Genomic DNA, 20,845 nt, shown 5'->3' with positions numbered 1-20,845 from the left:
AGGCTATGCTGGGGCAAGCATGAGAACCTGAGCCTTGTCTCTCTTGATTTTCACTAGGACTTTGCTGATGCGCGGAATTGGAGGGAACACGAAATACATCAGGCTTCCGGCCCGTGGCAGGAGGAAGGCATCATAAGGGAGCCTTTGCACAGACCCCATCTGGAGCAAAATCTGTGTCGCTTTGAGGGCTTCCGCTTTGGATGGCACTCAGAAAGTAACTGAACACTGTAACCCTGTGCCACCATATTGAGGACCCACCGGTCTGAGGTCATAGACGCCCACACAGGGAGGAAGGAAGAAAGGCAGTTGGCAAACAAAGGGGAGGAAGGATCTGGGGTCAGTCTGGTAGGTCGCCCACAGGCATACCCTCAAAACGGGTGCTTGCCAGTCTGCTTACTGTGGGTCAAGCCCACCTGGGATGTAGACAGGGGTTAGTCGCCAGGGTGCTTCTTGTAGCACCTGGATCTTTTGTGGGGAGACTCCTGGTGAGGGTGGTTCCCCTAGCTCTGAGGCTGCTGTGGCTTAACCGCTTGCAGGCAGGTCCAAGGACATACAGGCCCAGTGTTTTTAGGGTTGTACGGGAATCTTTCAGACCATGGAGCTTAATGTCCCTCTGTTCTGCGAACAGGACGTGCCAATCAAAAGGGAGATCTTGCATTGACTGCTGAGCCTCCGAGGAGCAGACACGAACCCCTGTGCAATCAGACAGCCGATGCCATGGTATGGGCGGCGGTGTCCGCAGCATCTGACGCCACCTGGAGAGCTGCTCTGGCTGCAGTCAAGCCCTCATCCAGGATTGCCCGGAACACCTTCCTAGAAGCCTCAGGAAGGGCGCTCTTGAACTTGGTCATGGCCTGCCACATATTAAAATCATAGCGGCCTACTAAGGCCTGACGGTTGGCCACCTGCAACTGTAGACTGGAGGATGAATAAACTTTACGTCCAAACAAGTCCAGTCTCCTTTAGTCTTTATTCTTAGGGGTGGCCCCCTGGTTGACCCAGTCTCTCCCTCTGGTTGACCACCTCTACCACTAGGCAGCAGGGTGGGTATAAAGGTACTTGGGGCCCTTAGATGGCACAAAGTACTTGCACTCTGCCTTCTTGGAGATCAGAGGCAAGAAGAAGGGGTTTTGCCAGAGGGCATTTGTAATTTTAGTGACCACCTCATGTAGGGGCAAAGCTACCCTAGCTGGGGCCACGGGGCAGAGAACATTAAAAGGGGGAATCTGCCGGTTCCTCTAACTCCTCTGCCTGGAGGCCCAAGTTGGTAGCAATCCTCTTTAACAGCTCCTGATGCACCTTAGCATCATCCTGGGGCACTGGTGGAGGGAGCCCCACCATGGCCTCCTCTGGAGACGAGGAGGAGGAAGCCAGTACCATGGGGTCCTCTGCAACCATAGGTGGCCCAGTGGCTTGCTCGCCCACTTCCTCCTGTGCCTGTGGGATGCCTGCAGCTGAGGCCTCTTGGGCTGGAGGGGGGTGGTAGCTGGTCTCTCCAAAGCTCTGGATACCAAGCAGGTGGGCTGAGGGGGCTGAATGAACCCCCAAGGGTTCTATGGGTACCACTGTGCTGTCCACAGAGTCTGAGGCCACAAGCCCTGCTGCAGTGCAGCCAACGTAGTCTGCACCATAATTGCCGGAGTCTGCCCCGCTACTAGGGAACTTGCTCCGAACCTGAGCTCGACTCCGAGCGGTCGCTTCCCTGTGACCAAGACAGGGCTGATTGGAGACTCTGTCCCGATCGGTACCAGTTGCCCCTCCCAGAGGTGGATCTGGCTGACCTTGACAAGCGTCTGAATCGGGGCCTCAGTGACCAGTGGCGCTCGGTGGAGCCACGATGGCCCCGGGCCAGCGATCTATGCCTCAAGCTTAATGAATGGTACCGGGATGTGGAGCAGGATTGGGAACTAGAGTGGGCTTGGCGTCATGAAAATGTAACCGCATGCAGTGACACCACCCTGGGGGATTGGCATCATCGGTCCCTCGACCTGTCCCTGGAGCAGTACTGGTGCCGCGGAGATTCCAGGCACCGGGGGGCGCATGCCTCCAGAGTCCGTGCCCGGTTACCAGCAAGACACGCCTTGAGCCTCTCTGCCTTTGTCCTAGGTCCGGAGACTGGATGGAGCTATGAAGCTTCTGCCTATCATGGTCAGAAGCGTGTCAGCTGCGAGAGGGCGACTGTTGGTGGGATGTCTCCTGCGACAGGGAATGCCGCCAGAAAGGTGGAGACTGTGGTAGTCCCAACGCCAGTTTACCTTGGAGCCAGGACCCCACAGGGGCTGGAGTGGGCAGCACTGGGAGGGACATAATGTCTTGTGCCGCTTTGAGGGCTTTCGCTTTGGACGGCACTCAGAGATAACGAGGACCTCTGCCGCTATCTGGGATAGCTGGCGGGGAGCGGGCTGGGCTACACCGCTCAACCTGAGCTGAAGCCCGGATCCCCAAGGGGGTGAAGAGGGACCAGAGACAGGGCCTTGGTCCACCCCAGACTTGTCCTTTCCCTCGCAGGAAGCTGGAGACCTTCTTTGCCCCATCTTCCTGGGCTTATTGGCTGGGGACACGGAACGAGACTGGAGCCAGCTCGTAGACAATACCAGCGGGGCACTGCGCACCGAGGCCACAGTGCTCAGTGCCGAATCGGAGCACTGCTCCAGCATCAGGGTAAGGGCAGACTGTATCAGGAGTGCCTTCAAATGAATGGCATGCTCTTTCTTCATCCCGAGCTTGAAGATTTTGCACTTATCACTAATGTGACCTTCGCTCAAGCACCGTAAACAACTATTATGTGGATCGCTAATGGGCATGGGCCTTTTACAGCAATCGCAGGATTTAAAGCCTGGGGACCAGGGCATGCCCCATCCCGAGGTGAAGTCCCTTTAGGGACCTACTAAGTCTCTAACTTAACAAATAGGTTGAACTAAACTAGAGGGAAACCAAATACAGTAATATTTGCAAGAGGCAAATGCATTCAAATGAACGAAAAGCAACAGCTCTAGCTGAAGCAGCACCAGTTCCATGCACCATCAATGGCAGCAAGAGGGAACTAAGGGTGAAGGGGGTCGGCAGTGCCCTATATGCCGCGGCATATACGCACCACTCCAGGGGGTGCCAGAGCCGGTCCCCTACAGATATTGCTGAGAGAAAAACTTCCAGCACCAGTGCACATGGCGAGCACACACACCTAAGTTGAATGGACATGAGCAATCGCTCAAAGAAGAAGATGACATATTTATTTCTCATTTTTGCACTATCATGACTTTTTGTGAATTTTTTTTGTTATGCCATACATTTATACTATGTACACCTGTGTACATTTTCTACATATACACACACACTGTCTCAGACGTACACACTGGATTTTGTTTAATTAAATCAACAGCTTACAAGAAATAGAACTGAAAAATAGCTAAAAAACTTCCTTGCTTACCGTTCTACGCACTCCTTTACTACAGCAAAATTGCCATCACCAATCACCTTTCCCACTCTGTATTTCTCAAGAATAGTGGATGACCCTGAGCACTTGTTTCCATTCACACCTGCACAAACAGCAAGGACAATAATGTAAGGTGGAGAGAGACATCAGCAATGTGGCATATCCCCACAGACTTCAAGAGTACAGTGTATATATTCCTGGATACAAAATAGGAATGTAAAAATAAACTGTGTTCATTACAGTTTGTCCCTTTGTTTTTATTTCAAAACAGCAAAAAGAACTGGTAAAGCTTAATCAGAGCTGTGTGACCTTCTTGTCCTCGTTAACATATAGGAAAAACATTAATATATTATCATTTCTATGTTGACAAATCCCAAAGGTGACAGAAATTCTAGTTAAATGTTTAACTCCAGCTATGTCCTGACACGTTTAGCTTTTTATTAAGAGGGCTTTCGTTTTAAAATATCTTATCTTTCATTGGCATTTTCCTTTTTTCATGCTCAAAAGGAACGGAATTATAATTCATGAAAAACTGTAGAAATTTGGTAATGAAAAAAGACAACTATTTATGTATTTAACTAATGAGGAAAATTTCAGATGACTTATGAAACATATTTTGTGTTGTTTGAGGCCCTTCTTATACCATAAAAAAATTGAACTCAACTCTTGACTCCTTCTTGCTTAGCACAGACAGCAGCTATCATACAAGTCTCTTGGCTAAACCACCTATGCAAGACTTTTTCTAAGGTGCAACAACATATCCAACCAAATACTGAAGACTGCTATTACACTTTTCTTGTGTATTACAATTAAACCAAAAACATTTAAGAGACATTACATTTTACTGACAATATTGCCTATGGATCTCATCGTCTTTGATTTGTTTCATTAAAGAGCAACTCTGGTCCCAGACGTCTAGAAAATTTGGCACTGAAATTCTATGTACGAAATTTCTTGTCATAGTGCCAAACTTCAGATAAGTTTTATAACTGCTAATGTTAGGGTTTTTTTAATAACATTGTATCTTTCCTTAAAACCAGTTAATTCTACAGTATAATAGTGTCATCCCACTTTAAAGACTTAATCGCTTTATTAAAGGGAGACAAGAACTAGTTTTAGATCATAGCCAACACTTCTGTCTACACTGGAAATAGACTTCAAGTAAAGTATGAACAAACAAGATCATGGCCTTAAAACACTGTTCTTTATTAAGTTTCTTACCTTGCTCTCCCACCCTGGCTACAGCCACTCTTTCACACACATAAAGAGACATCAATTTGCAAGTATTTTTGTAGGAACAAGATCATCAATGCTTTACTAGCCTCCCTATTCTCAACAGATTATTTTGTAATAAAAAACAAAAAGATTAATAAAGTCCCCACAATGGTCACAGAGATTTATCCATAAGATGATCTCCTACAGAACTAAAAAGGTAAGTTTAGAATAGGTGGGCTGGCTGGTCTGATAGGCTCCACTTGCAGCAAAATGGGCTATCATGAGGAAACCTACAGTTCCAGTTCAACTGCAAACACCTTACTTTGGAGGGGTCACCATAGACACAATGTTCATAATTTCCATTAATGGGCTGACTGTATCACTCTAAAGTGCCCACTGGGATTTGACTGAAGAGCAGGGTTTTATATTTGTTTTGCACCCTACAGCTTTCTCCAGAATGACTGGTGAAGCTGCTGCTGGGGATAATGTTGCTTGGGAGCAAGGAGATGATTATAAATATGGACTAGTATAATGCTATAAAGATGGACTGGGTGAAAAACCTTGAATGCTGGCAGGTTGAATACCGAAGGTCAGATCTTTAGAAACAAAGAAATCTTCTTGTAAAGGGGGCCTCAATCCTGAAGTCAATATATAAAAAAAATTTTAGACCAGAGCTGCCACTTGTAACATATTAAATCAAGTTATAAGAGGAGTGTATTAATGAAGATATTGCTATGGCATGCACGTTTTGAGTTGTTGAGGTTAAACTCAGGATGAAACTCTCTCTGTATCCAGGCAGTCGTTAATGGGACTGTGTGGATTAAAGCATGTTCTGGACAGTGAAACCTTTTCCGAAATTCCTGTGTGTGGGTTGCATAACAGCATAAAAGAAGGATAAATGGCCAGGCCATATTGCAAGACGTAGCTTTGGGGTTGTGATCTAGCTTTGGATTAGAGGGTTTCCCAGGTTCCCTCTAATCCAAATCCTCTAATCTAAATTCCAGGGAGCTGAGCCAATAATGTTTTGGGCAGTGAGATTCCAGGGGAACTCAGAAGAGAAAGAGGCTCAAGACAGCTACCTCTTTGTAAGAAGACAGTGGTGCTTCAGCTCACAGTTCTGAAAGAGGGATTTGCCTACGTACATTTTGTTAAAGGAAACAGAGTGTAGGTACATTTTGTAAATAAACACTGTGACAATAGCTGGACATTGATTTGTCTTCCAATGGGAAACTGACCTATAAGGTCTAAAAGTCTGCTACCATTTGGTAAAGCATCAATAAAATTGAAAATCAAATTCATCTCTCTCACTGTACAGATTTGATATAGCAAGTGCAGTAACGAACATTCAGTACCTAGTACTGAATCCAACATTCAGTACCAAGTAAGGAATGTCAAGGATTTAAGACAGAGGTGGGCAAACTACGTCCCACAGGCCACATCCAGCCTGCAGGACAATCCTGCCCGGCCCTTGAGCTCCTGGATGGGGATGCTAGCCCCCAGCCCCTCCCCTGCTGTCCCCCCTCCTCTGCAGCCACGCTGGCAGTGTGGCTGGCTCTGGCCGGGCAGTGGGGCTGCGACCTCCTGCTGCTCTGAGCTGCATGGTAAGGGGGTGAAGAGTGGGAGGGGGCAGGCTGTTTGGGGAGGCACAGCCTTCCCTACCCGGCCCTCTATACAGTTTCGCACCCTGATGTGGCCCTCAGGCCAAAAAGTTTGCCCACCCCTGATCTAAGATTAAAATCTGACAGAGTGCTAGCAGTTGTCTAGTATCACTGAGCTAACAAGTCACTGAAATGTGAACAAAGTTTGTGAAGGTTAGTAGCAAACAAACAGCGGTTTAAGTGCTTACCTTCAAGACTTATGCAATGGAATAGTTCAGGCACACCATTGACATTGGAAGAAGAGCCACAGTGTGGAGGAATCTATGGAAATATGCATAAGTCCATTATTTCTGAGTTACGAAAGTTACTAAAGTTAGTAAAATGAATAACAAGAAAACGAGTCTTATCTTCCCTCAATTTAATTTTTATATATATTAATTTTTTATACTTATTCAACATTGTTATCTTGCACTAGGGCTGCCCTTAACAACTGGGATCCCAGTCCTGAGGCCCTGTTTGTGCGAGGAGTCACACCAGTTATTTCACTGGGAATAATCACTGTGAGGGACATTCTTTCTACTTTTGTGAAGTGATACTTGGGCTTTATGGAGTTAGTGTGGGAAGGGAAATTCCATCCTCCCCCAAACCAAGGGACCAGTAAGGACTACAAAAATTTTCACATCTAAGCCAGATTCAAAACCAGTAGTAGCCAAGAGTCATTACTACACATAGTTCAGAGGCCAATACACAACGAATTGGTGGTCTCAGGCCATAACCTAAAATCCACCATCACAACTGGTACTGTTTGTAGTTTCATTAATAGAATTTCCCTCTCACCCTGATGCATAGTCTCTTTAGATTAGCACTGAGGCATGCTGGGAGGGTGGTGTATGGAGGCTTCCATTGCCACCACTAATTTCTATGTCTAAAAGGAGAACTTCGATATCTAGGGCTGGCAGTCTGGCACCTCTACGAACACTAAAATTAGCTTTAAATTTAGTGGTGGTTTTTTTATACTGTCACTGAAGTGAATGCTTAGAATTCAGAGAAACTGAAGTCAGATAACTGTTCTGCATCCCAGCTGTACAATGCAGATTTTAATAACTATTATATATAAAAATAAAGAGTAAACAAATTTTTAAGGAGAAATTCAGACAAGATGACATTTCCCAAAGTAACTCCCTTTTACAGGTACTATATGTTAACAGGATCTTCACAACTAATTAAGAAAAGTTCTTTCCTCACATCACACAGTGATATATAAAGCAGTGCAGTGTTATTGTAAAAGGGGGCAGGGACTTGTGCAATGAATAAACTGAAAGCAATTGAACAGTGAAAATGTTCTATGTACCTCTTCCCATTTCAGTTCAAAACATATGGTGCTCTATTAATAGGTATTTAAAAGCACCTTCCTTCCTTCTTTACAAGACACTTCTACCTGTTCCCTGGGGCTCTTTTCCTTGCTTATTTCATGAGTTAATACAGTTCTCACCATTCACCACAAAGGATTAAAATGCTTCTCTGCCTGAAGCTCAGTATCTGCTGAAACAAGGCTTTGCACAACACCTGGGAATGCAAGTGCAGCATTTTCAAGTTCAGCTAACATTATCTTGTTACATTACTGAATATTTTAAGTCATTAACACTATTGTCAGAAAGATTTTGTTAAAGTCTCACATAATGCTAATAAGTGCTCAAGTTTCCAGTGGCATCTAAAGTGCCAAAAAAGTGCTAAAGTGCTAAAGGTACAAAACAGCTAAAGTAACTAGATACAGTGCAACTTAATTTTATGAAGCCGCAGAAACAATGCTGCTTGTCAGACAGTGTCAGCAGCAACTGGATAGTTACCACTTCCTAATAACAACTTTTAAACAGCATAAGTTAATTCATAATGAAAGCAGCATTATCTAGTTGCTATAAAGGAGTTAGGAACTGAATCCAGGTGTCCTGTTTATGTCACTGACAGAAGATCGTAATTCAGTCAGTCACTTAACCACAGCTTCTCCAAACGTAAAATGGGGATAACAACGTTGAGCCACCTTTGTACAACTGCGAAGTGAGTCATCAGCAAAAATATCTAATCTCTCTTTTGGTTATGATTCAAAGATGTCATTGAATAAGTGATAATAGGCGAAAATAGCACATCCTCCAATCCACAATTCTAGACTGCTTCATCCTTGTGAGAGGCAGGATAGTGAAGTGTACTAGAATCTTACTCTCTAGTGAACTGGGCTAGAAAGATGCAGGCAAGAATAGTGGAAAGGCAAGAGGAAGGATGGTGGTGTCTGTGATTAAGGCACTAGACTAGGACTCAGGGTTTTAGCTCCAGCTCTGCCACACTTACTGCATGACTTTGGGCAAGTCATAACTTCTTTAGACCTAATCCAATACCCACTGAAATCAATGGGAGTTTGTGTGTTGTGGATCAGATCCTCTGTGCCTCAATTCCTCAGCAGTAAAATTGGGGTAATAATCCTTGCAGCGTTCTGGTGAGGTAGGGAAACAATTCCTCAATGCTTCCCAGACACTAAGTTGATGAAGAAGAGAAGGGACATAAGCAGATAGTCTATGTGCATATACTTACAAAGCAGAGCAACTACATTTATGTTTTAGGATGACCAGCATTTGCAATATCCCTTGAATTTCTTTTTATCCAGCAAAATGATAGAATAGCTATACTGCGGGCAGTCTTGTTAAAGAGATTATTTTTTTTAAAACTGTCACAGATTAGGAAGCTATTTTTCTATTCTGTGAAGAGTTTAGGGACAATTCCAGCAGCCAGCTACCCAAATTAAGCTGGCAGGCATAGCTCCATAAGCACTCCCTGCACCACAATGCACATGGAGATTTTGGAGGTGAAATGGGTGAAGAGTCAGGACACTGGACTTGCAAGAAGACTCACCAGTCTACCAGCCATTCCCTATGTAATAAGGGAAAAAACAGGCACAGAAACTACTGCAGGGTCCTGTAACTCTGAGACTATATTAGTTAATATAGTGGATATATTATCGTTTTGCAGCCTGGAAATGGGAAGAAATCCTCATCTACTCCCAGCCCACACAAACTCCCCACTTCTTGTTCCCCTTACACAGTGCAATCACATGGACCATGCTCTGAGGAGAAGGATTTGGCCCAGAGGACTCTATTCTGATCTCCAATTTCTGCAACACCTGTCAAAGAATTCATACTGAAAGGCAGAATTTGGCTCTAGTTTCTACGGTGACCATGCAGTAGCTTAATCTTATGCTGCTAACTAAAAGAGTAGAAATATCTTGGCTCTCTTAAAAATTGTGAATACATCCAACACTTTAGACTCTAGGCTCCATTCCTGTATCTAATGATGACTTCTGCTTTTAGTTAAAAGTACCGTACGTTAGTGTGATGCTGTATGATTGAGATATGGCCATTAATATTGCCATTTAAACAATTGCAACACATCTTGTACAAAGTATATCCTGTAAGGTGTCAATGGCAAAGTTATGATATACTAAATATAATTATCCTGTTGATATGCATGGCTCATTTTTGTATCTGAAGTTATAAATATTGGCTATGCACTGGCTAGGGTTGCCAACTTTCTACTCGCACAAAACCGAACACCCTTGCCTCACCCTCTGCCCCGCCTCTCCTCCAAGGCCCAGCCCATGTCCTGCCCCTTCTCCGAGGCTCTGCCCCTGCTCACTCCATTCCCCTCTCTGTCGCTCGCTGTCCCCTCCTTCACTCGCTCATTTTCAGCAGGCTGGCTCAGGGGACTGAGGTGTGGGAGGGGGTGAGGCCTCTGGTTAGGGGTGCGGGCTCCAGGGTGGGGCCAGAAATGAGGAGTTCAGAGTGTGGGAGAGGGCTCCAGGCTGACGCAGTGGGTTGGGGTGCGAGCTCTGGGGTAGGGCCAGGGATGAAGGGGTTGGGGTGCAGGAGGAGCTCCAGCTTGGGGTGGAGCCGAGGGTTAGGACTATGGAAGGGGGCTCTGGGCTGGGTGTGTGAGTTCCGGTGTGGGGCCAGAAATAACGGGTTCAGGGTGAGGAGGGGGCTCCAAGCTGGGTCAAGGAGTTGTGTGGGGAGGTGAGGGCTGCAGATGGGGGTGCAGGCTCTGATGTGGGGCTGGGGATGAGGGATTTGGAGTATAGAAGGGGGCTCCGGGCTGAGGAGTTCAGAGTGCAGGAGGGGGCTCCAGGCTAGGGGTTCGGGGGGTTGTGAGGGCTCTGGCTGGAGGTTCAGGTTCTGGGGTGGCTGGAGATGAGGGGTTTGAGGTGCAGGAGGGTGCTCTAGGCTGGGACTGAGGGGTTTGGAAGGTAGGAGGGGGTTCAGGGCTGGGGCAGGGGGTTGAGGCCCGGGAGGGGGTCAGGAGTGCAGGCTCCGAGTGGCGCTTAGTTCAAGCAGCTCTTGGAAGCAGCGGCATATCCCCCCTGCAGCTCCTATGCAGAGGCATGGCCAGGTGGCTGTGTGCGCTGCCCTGTCAGCAGGTGCCACCCCCGCAGCTCCTGGCCAATGGGAGCTGCGGGGACAGTGCTTGGGGTGGGAGCAGCATGCGGAGCCCTCTTGCTGCCCCTACACATAAGAGCCGGAGGGGGGAACATGCTGGCTGCTTCCCGGGAGCCTGCCTGCCCTGCTGCGCCATGCCACCAACAGGACAGTCAATGGCCCAGCCAGCAGTGCTTACCAGAGCTGCCAGGGTCCCTTTTCGACCGGGTGTTCTGGTCAAAAACCAGACACATGGCTACCCTAGTGCTGGGAGTATGTAGCTGATCTTTTGAGACCAGAAGAACCCTTTGTTTGATGAAATTAGTTTTCAGTAACTACTCATCATAAAGTTCAGTGGCTGGGTGGTGAAGCAAGGGCTGGAATGCCTAAGGAGACTGCATTTATGACTTGCTGTTAACCAGTGTAGTAAGACAGAGGTTTAGAATAACCACCAGATGAGGGGTGAGTCTGTCCTATTTCTCAGCAGTTTGTCCTGAGTCTGGTATTCTCAGCTGTGACCCACTGAGGCACAGTGACAGTTAGCACTTTTCTTTTTTTGTGCAGTTTAGCAATCTTCACCTCTGCCTTCCTGAAGTCGCATCCTCAATTCATGTTTTCACATAACATCCAGAGCAAAATCAACACTAAACCAAAGCAACAGAGCATTCAGTGACACACAGAAGACACTTTACAACAAATACACAATTTACAAAACTAGTCAAATATAGTATTACTTATACTGTCAAAAAACAAACCACACCACAAAATCTGTTCTAAAAATCATAACCCTGTCCAACTAACATTTTAGGTTCGTCAGGCAGAAATGTGCAAAACCAAAACCTCTGTGGAAGAGTATTAATTTTCCACAGCTTCACAAACATCCAACATGCTGTTCTGTATATGGAATTATTTTATAGTGGCTGTTTGACAAAGCTGGAGAAGTTGGGTGACATTCTGATATATGGCTTTGCAACAAGGACACTCATGGCAGATCTGCCTGTGAATTTAAAGCATGTATTTTGTTGCTCAGTGTGACAAGATGCAATGAACACATTAAATTTAGCCTAAAGAGTATGGCATGACTAACCTATCTCGCCATCAATCAAATTCCCAGTCATTCATTAATGTCAAGAGAGAGACCTCCATCCAAAAGAAACCAGTACTGTGTACAAAGCATGGGAAACCTCATTTTAAAACTAACTTAAAGGAACTAATTTCTTTTCTAATACAGCAGCTTCCCAAAAACCTGTCACTTTTGGTCACATCTTGTAGCTTATCACCTGAAATTTTAAATTAACTGAAGACTCAGAAAAATTAAGCTTATAACAGTAAAATATTTATTAGAGAGAGATAGGACCCACAGCATACAGTACTATTTCTGCACCACTAAGTTCATCCCTAAGGAAATCTTGTACAGAAAGTGTTTAGTAAGCCACTACACTATACAATTGCATTATGACTACATTTGCAGCTGAGTTAATAATACTGACAGTTATAGTCTGCGGCAAATTAATGCTAGTGAAATCATTTGATTACATTCTATGTACTATATTACAGTGAATAGTTCCACTGTGTAAGTCCATAAGAAGTGGCTCTAGAAATTTAAAATAATAATTTGCAGTAGCCAGGAGACAAGTGAGTCACGTGGAATTGGATGTGGTTTGCATCTTTACAGTTTATAATTTGTATTACAATGTCATCATAAATCTGCTAACAGTATTTCATAAGAAATACTGTACAAAGAACAACATTTAATTTACATTGTAAGAAATCCTTTTCCCTTCCCTGGCAGCAGCCATGCCATAAAAATTATTATGGTGAAATGGTGAATGTTTCCAAAAGACCTAAGAGGAACCCTCTGATTCCCATAAGCTGATATTGTTTTGAGGTTGTCTGTAAGACTACACAGTTCTTGATATTCTTCAATCTGCTTCTTAATGAGTTTAAATATATTATTTCTATAAAGGAAAGGAAGCATCTTTGTGAAGACAAGCACTGGGCTTTTCCAAAGACATAAGTGTTCCCCACACTCTTTCAAACAGTCAACTGCATGACTACCACAGCAATACAAGGACAGAACACGATGGGAGTGACAAAAAAAGTCAGTGGTACTTCATAAAGCTGTTTTAAACCTGGCCAGGTACCATTGAGATAACCCAAAATAAGACTTACAGAATTACAAGAGGGCCAGACAGCTGCAATGAAATTACCTATCACTACTTCCATAGCCCCTCCCTCACAACTTTTTCCATACCCAGTTATGGGTAAATATCTAATTCTGGATATAGGTCTCTTATGCAGTCAGTCACTCCAACAAGAGAATATGTGGGATAAGATGAGCAGATACCTGCTGATGAGATGAAAAAAAACCCCAAACCCTTCTTTTCTCTCCCCTTGCCCTCACCCAGAAAACAAAACCAAGTTTAGATTTTCTCGAAAGAGGCTATGAGAAAAGTACTGCAATTTTATATACGTCTCACTGACGCATCAACTTTTCTTTACGGTGTTAGAAACGAAGGTGTTTACTTTAAACTTGAACACGACATGTAAATTGGATGCTGTCTTGAACAGAAATGAGTGATAAGGTCTTCACTATGCAGCTGAGGATCTGGAATATTATTCCTATATTTAATTCCCCTACATGGCTACATGAAGTGACTAGAAAATGGCTATAATGCACCTACAGGTTGCTCAATAAAGCATTCTCTATGAAGAGTCCTCATCTCTAGAATTTGTTCCCTCCAGGGATGAGTCAGCCTTAATTCAGCAGCTTTTAGGCGAAGATGTATCTATTCCAACTAGATGTTTAATGTCTGTGAGGGCTACCCACCTAATAGTCAGTGGAAAGCATGGTCTAGTTGGTGGCCAACTATTTGAATTTGACTATTTTAACTTTTGGCATATATAGTGTGATAGATATGAAATAGAATATTGAAATAGACAATATGTAGTATGGCACTGTAGGAGGCTCATTTGTTAAAGGCTATGAGGGAGTGTCTGAGGATTACAAGAACGTCTTCATCATGACAGAAGGTGACAAGATAACCACCATGACTGAACATATGCATATGGAAGCATGGTGCTAAAAAGGGGCAGTGAAATAGCCACCATAGTGTTATTTTAGGTTTTCCCACTTTAAAAAATAATAATAATAAAGCCTATTGCACACTTAAGCTCTAATCCATTTTGATTCATTGGACAAGACTAAAAAAAAAACCTGAGGCTCTGAGCCAGGACAGTCCCAGGACAAAATCCTCACTGTCACTGACATATTGCTTTATATTTGCTCACTCATTGCAGTTCTTGTCCCAGAAGCCCATGCTACAGTGAAAGACTCCATTATTTTTGTTTGGTCTTCTGCTTATTTCAGGTTCTCATCATTAACTCAGTGGGAGATAGCCTGATATAAATGGGACCCAGCAGTCCCACATTTGGCTGGTGCACTAAATATTAAGTTCTTCACTTTCTACTGTAATGTCGAGTACTTGGCTGGGCTGCATTAGAAATGTTGAAGAACTACACTGACATTACTCAGGTTTCAGAGTAGCAGCCGTGTTAGTCTGTATCCGCCAAAAGAAAAGGAGTACTTGTTGCACCTTAGAGACGAACAAATTTATTTGAGCATAAGCTTTCATGAACTACAGCTCACTTCAAAGGATGCATTCAGTGGAAAATACAGTGGAGAGATTTATATACACAGAGAACATGAAACAATGGGTGTTACCATACACACTGTAACGAGAGTGATCAGGTAAGGTGAGCTATTACCAGCAGGAGAGCGGGGGGGGGGGGGGGGGGCGGGGCGGGGGGAGATCTTTTGTAGTGATAATCAAGGTGGGCAATTTAAAGCATTGGTAACACCCATTGTTTCATGTTCTCTGTGTATATAAATCTCCCCACTGTATTTTCCACTGAATGCATCAGACGAAAGCTTATGCTCAAATAAATGTTAGTCTTTAAGGTGCCACAAGTACTCTTTTTCTTTTTACTCACATTACTGTCATGCAGCTCAAAAATCTCTTCAGCAAGAGCGTTCAGCATTCCGATCCCATCTATGATAGCTGTAAATGGGCTTTACACTAAGTATCAAGCTCATGTTTCCCTTTCTAGCACAGACAGGCTAAATCTTTCTATCTAAATGTAAATATCTGAAGGCAGTGTCTAAGGATTCCTCTCACAAGCTCTATTATTTTTATTTCACTAGGATAAAATGATAAACTTTGTGGAAGTATATATTTTTAAAATTGAACATGCTAGCATGATTAAAGGAAAATTTAAAAAAAATTAACCCCAGAAGAATATAGGCTCTGATCCAGCAAATCACGTAAGTGCATTCTTAACTTTAAGCATGAGACTAGTCCCACTGGTGTCAATGAGTTAAGCATGCACATAAGTGATTTGCTGAATGAGGGCCATAATGCCCTTTGACCGTAGTCATTTGGTCTCAACACATTGAAACACACACACACACACACACACACACACACACACACACTAGAGCACAGTGCTATTTAGTTGCTTAATCCAGTTTCCAAAACTATCCCTCAAAGTTAAAGCCTGTTTATTTACAGAAATTTACGAAGCAAGGCTGGGTTTTACGGACCTTAATTTCAGAAGAGAGACACAAAACATCTGCTGGACACACCAATCACCTAAACCAGTTTGCTACCATGGTTTTCACCATATGGATTGTAAGAACAGTTTTAAGTGTCAGACAGAAAATGAAACATTTTAGCTGAATTAACCAGTCTGAGATGAGTTTCAAAAACACTTCACAAATCCTGATGTCTATTAATAACCAAACAAACACACATAAGGGAGCATTGGAAAGTCTGAGACCAAGCTTAAAAATCTCATAATGTTAAGTACTTTATTCCACTTTTTCCCTAAACGAATGTTTCTGACAGATTTGATTAACCCTTTCAAATTGGGAGTTTGCTTTTTTTTTTAAAAAAAAAATGGTGCAGTGCTCTTTAGTAGCAGCAGATATAGTGGATCTGCTGGAGCCAAGGAGAAAACATGTATTTTAAGAGCATTATAGATCTGGGTCACTGGAGATGCCAACGAGAAGAGTTGCACTTTTCAACTGTCAGTCATCAACTTACAGAAGACTAAAAAAGAACACTGTCCTCCTTGTTAAGTCATCCTGCATTATCCAAGACACTATCATGGTTTGTTTGACTGTCAAATTTCTGAATGACTCAGCAAATCAGCATCTATGCTGAAAAGATAAAGTAAGCCTCTCCCCAACTCTCACATTATGCACAATGATCTTCCATTTGGTGCCCGCAATTACTACCTTTCATTTCAAAATGCAGGGCCTGCAACAACACTCTCCCGTCCCTGGTAAACTGAACTTCTAGTGATGTGCAAAAAGTTCAGAGGTTTGATTAAAACTAGGGCTGTCGATTAATCACAGTTAACTGACACAACTAACAAAAAAAGTAATCATGCTTTTAAAAATTAATCACTATTAATTGCTGTTTTAATCACACTGATAAACAGAATACCAATTGAAATTTATTAAATATTTTTGGATGTTTCTACATTTTCAAATATATTGATTTAAATTACAACACAGAATACGAAGTGTACAATGCTCACTTTTATCAATTTTACAATGCAAATATTTGTAATAAAAATAATATGAAGAAATATTTTTCAATTCACATCATACAAATACTGTAGTGCAATCTCTTTATCGTGAAAGTGCAACTTACAAATGTAGATAGCTACATAATACACTCAAAAACAAAAAACAATGTAAAACTTTAGAGCCGATAAGTCCACTCAGTTCTACTTCTTATTCAGCCAGTCGCTAAGACAAACAAATTTGTTTACATTTACAGGAGATAATGCTGCCCTCGTCTTATTTAAGTCACCTGAAAGTGAGAAGAGGCATTCACATGGCACTTTTCTAGCCAGAATTTATGTGCCAGATATGCTAAACATTCATATGCTCCTTCATGCTTCGGCCACCATTTGAGAGGACATGCTTCCATGCTGATGACGTTTGTTAAAAATATGCATTAATTATATTTTGACTGAGCTCCTTGGGGGAGAATAGTAGGTCTTCTGCTCTGTTTTACCCGCATTCTGCCATATATTTAATGTTATAGCAGTCTCAGATAATGACCCAGCACATGTTTGTTTGTTTTAAGAACACTTTAATTGACAAAACGCAAAGAAGGTACCAATGTGAGATTTCTAAAGATAGCTACAGCACTCGACCCAAGATTTAAGAATCTGAAGTGCATTCCAAAATCTGAGAGGGATGAGGTGTGGAGCATGCTTTCAGAAGTCTTAGAAGAGCAACACTCCAATGTGAAAACTACAGAACCCAAACCACCAAAAAAGAAAATCAACCTTCTCCTGTTGGCATCTGACTCGGATGATGAAAGTGAACATGCATCAGCCTGCTCAGCTTTGGATAGTTATCAAACAGACCCTGTCATCAGCGTGGACTCATGTCCCCTGGTACGGTGGTTGAAGCATGAAGAGACATATGAATCATTAGTGCATCTGGAACGTAAATATCTTGCAACACCAGCTACAACAGTGCCACATGAACGCCTGTTCTCACTTTCAGGTGATATTGTAAACAAGAAGCTGGCAGCATTATCTCCTGAAAATGTAAACAAACTTGCTTGTCTGAGTGACTGGCTGAACAAGAAGTAGGACTGAATGGACATGTAGGCTCTAAAGTTTTGTTTTTGAATGCTGGCGGTTTTTTGTACAGAATTCTACATTTGTAAGTTCAACTTTCATGATAAACAGACTGCATTACAGTACTTCTATGAGGTAAATTGAAAAATACTATTTTTTTTGTTTTTTACAGAAAATATTTGTAATCAAAAATAAAGAGAGCACTCTACTGTAATTGAAACCAATATACTGGAAAATGACATCCAAAAATATTTAAATAAATGGTATTTATTATTCTTTAATCGCTTGACAGCCCTAGTTAAAACTCATATTAATATCCAGTAGTGTGTGATAGCATGTGTTGTTTTCATGGGTACCCCAGCCATTCACTAACCCATCCTCACAAAACCACCGCGTCACAGTAACCTTCCTTCAATCAAGGAACAAATTCACCTATTTGTGAAAGGGCCCGATCCTGCAATCTTTACTTAGGTTCAATTCCTATTGACTGCAATATCATCCCACAGATTCCAGTGTAAGTTTTGCCTGAACAAACACTGCAGGATGGGGACTTACAACAGCATCCTGATTTGGACGGTTTGCTCACTGAATTAGTAGCACAATGACATTCTGGATGAAAGTTTATCAGGGCAGAAAAAAGCCCCTCTATAAAAGATAAGCTGTTCTTCCTTCAAGAGTTTGTTTCCTGTGATTGGTTTTCTGTCCCTGAGAGTACCATTTCCATGGATCCAGTACACTGAGAAGGAGAGGGAAATCCTTGGGGAGTGAAACAACTCTTCATTTTGCTTTGAAGGAAAAGTGGCATGAAGAGAATATGATGTAAGGGTCAAGGTCTGTGACCAAGAAAGAAAAATTGCCACTAAAGTCACTATGATTTGCTATTTTTCTGCCCTGATGTCTGGAATTATCACTCAAGCGCTGCCCTGGTCGTTAGCATTTATTATCCAGCTTCAATCCTGTGCTGAAATATGCCATGTACTTAATTCGCCATATACTTTGCTCTGGAGGTTGAGAAGATATTGGTGTTGCAAGGGTAATGTGTTTGCAGCTGCTGTTCCTGCATGATCATTTAAATAAGTTGAAAATCAACCCTGATTTGTTCTCTTCTTCCAGACAAAACAACCTCATCATAATTGTCTCCAATAATTATGCAACACTAGACACGGTTACCAGAATTGTTATCCACTTTAATCAAAGAAATGACAGTTTATTTGCTATACAGAATATCAATTGCCATTGAAAAGGGGAGCTCAATCAGCAGTACAGAATTCAGATGTAACCATAACTTCTCTTTTTTTTTAAAAAAACTGTGGATTAGAATGAGCATTTGGGTCTGGTTTTTAAAAACCTTAAACAAACAAACAAAAAGGAAAGTGTAATAGGAGAACACTGCCCTTTGAATTTCATGAGAGCTATTGCATGAATTGTTGCACGTGCACTCACACAAAACCACCAGCAATTTTTTTAATACCTTCTTAGTTCTGTCTGTTAATATTCTACATAATCATACACATGCCTACAATTAAATCTGCAGCCAAAACATTAACTTTTCAAACAAACCAACCCTCAGCATATCGTCTTGTGCCTTCAATGTGATAAGTGTTCTTCCATGGTTTCAACATTTGCATTTTCTCTCAGCTGCAATTACCGTCACTTCCTGGACAGCAATTCCTTGCAGCTTTATACAAGTGCAGGAAGCCAGCCTGTGCATGTAAGAGCACAGTGTGCAAAAGGGGACATCACCAGTGGGATAAGGTAAGGACTACAAAGGCCCTACAAAATAATAAAATTGATTTTTTCTTTTTCATAGATGGACAGGTCAAACCAAACACCACAAATATAACGGCTTCCTAAAAAGCACAGGTATAACTGCGTCCAGTGAAGTGAGCTGTGGCTCACGAAGGCTCATGCTCAAATAAATTGGTTCGTCTCTAAGGTTCCACAAGTCCTCCTGTTCTTTTTGCGAATATTCCTCTTACGATTTTTATGTCAATTCTTTGACCCTCATGCATGCTTGTTGGAGTACTTCCCAGGAATAGATAAGTGTTGGAAATGCATCCCAGAAACAGAAACAAGTGTTGTGACAGAATGCATTAACTCCTTTTGGCATTGACCTCAAGATGAACCGGCTAACCATACCCATCTCTCTAGTGACCAAAACACAGCTGGAGTCTACTTCTGAATAGCTGCATACCAGTGGGAAAAATGAGAGGTAGCTACTACTTTGGTAGGTATTTTATACTTTTTTGGATGATTAGTTTGTTTTTGCCATTTTCCAACTCTCTGATGGAGCATGCATGGCTTATTTGACATGAAAAATCCATTAGTACCAAGTATCAATTGAAGTCAAAAATAGAAAATTACTGCAGAAGCTACTTGAGTGAAACTAACAGTGAAAGGGAGAAAGGACTTTCCACTTGATTAAAAATAGCTTGCTACTATCAGAAATTGTCTCTCTTAAAAGCAATCAGGATAGTCATTTATAATTCTGCATTAGTCATTTTGTTGAGGTAAATGAGATAAAGCAGAAGAAATTGTTAAAATGTAGGAGCCGAAAAATCTTATAAATAAGATACCCTCAATTCCACCAATATTGGTGTTTATACCATAAGCAACTTCGGCATACAATACTGGAGATTTTTTGAGCCAAATTCTGATTTAAGTTACACAGTTCATGTTTTCACAAGTAAAAACTGCTATTGCTCCCACACACACACACACACACCCCGTTTTTTCAAGACAGACTGCATAGCAAGAGATCAATCTAAGCCTGTGTGTGAAGAGGAACTAGTATAGCTCAGCACTGTGGCCTCAGTGCAAGAGAAGCACATCAAAATTACTACCAAGAACCAAGTAGTTTAAGTCCAGGGTGGATAAAAAGCTTTATGAGGGGAAAAAAAAAAAACCTATCTAAAGATAGTTTTAATTAAGATACGTTACAGCTCAAAGATATCTCCTCATGGAATAGGGATTATAAATTCTAATTCTCTAGTATGAGATAATATAGTCATGTAATGTTTAAGAAAAGTTTTGTAAATGGAGTTCCAATAGTTCATGGATTAGGGACCCAATTTTATGGGGTTCCACAGGCTTCTGTATAGATTATTTAGGTTAATCTTTCTATCTACCCAATGGGACTCGGTGCTCAGTCTAGAAGATACCATCAGAGATGCTTAGTTTCGCAGTTCTCAAACTGTGGATTTCTGTTTCCAGAGGTAACATGCTTGTTAACAGCAAAAATGTTTTTACATAATAATATATAGCGGTGAGAAATAACAGACCTCAACTCTATTGTCCCTCTGAAAATTTGTGTACACAGAGTCAATCCCTTACCTCTCTCTAAAGTGCAAAGTTTCAAAAAGTTCAATGAATAGAAGATTGTTGGGGGCGGAATAGATCTGGACAAGGAGAAGAAGTCTGGAGATAAATGTAAGAAGCGAGGGACATATGCTTGTTTTGTTAAAATATTATATGCT

At 42.3% G+C, this 20,845-nt stretch overlaps 1 protein-coding gene across 3 annotated transcripts in view; it reads right to left on the bottom strand.

The window, feature by feature from the left end:
* Nucleotides 1-20,845, bottom strand: part of DCLK2 (doublecortin like kinase 2) — a 146,666-nt gene that overhangs the window by 43,615 nt on the left and 82,206 nt on the right. For 2 of the 3 annotated variants that reach the window (XM_073341326.2, XM_073341327.2), the window contains 2 exons: nucleotides 6,495-6,567; nucleotides 3,428-3,536 (listed from right to left, as the gene is read on the bottom strand). In XM_073341326.2, the coding sequence (XP_073197427.1) occupies nucleotides 3,428-3,536; nucleotides 6,495-6,567 (182 nt within the window). Of the gene's footprint in view, nucleotides 1-3,427; nucleotides 3,537-6,494; nucleotides 6,568-8,679; nucleotides 8,773-20,845 lie in introns of those variants that run through there. The other variant, XM_073341328.1, reaches the window with a different exon arrangement.

This window comes from Lepidochelys kempii, chromosome 4 (genome assembly GCF_965140285.1).
Source record: "Lepidochelys kempii isolate rLepKem1 chromosome 4, rLepKem1.hap1, whole genome shotgun sequence".
Lineage (NCBI taxonomy): Eukaryota > Metazoa > Chordata > Testudines > Cheloniidae > Lepidochelys > Lepidochelys kempii.
Note: the sequence above shows the minus strand (reverse complement) of the source record. Positions and strands in the feature narration are given on the sequence as shown.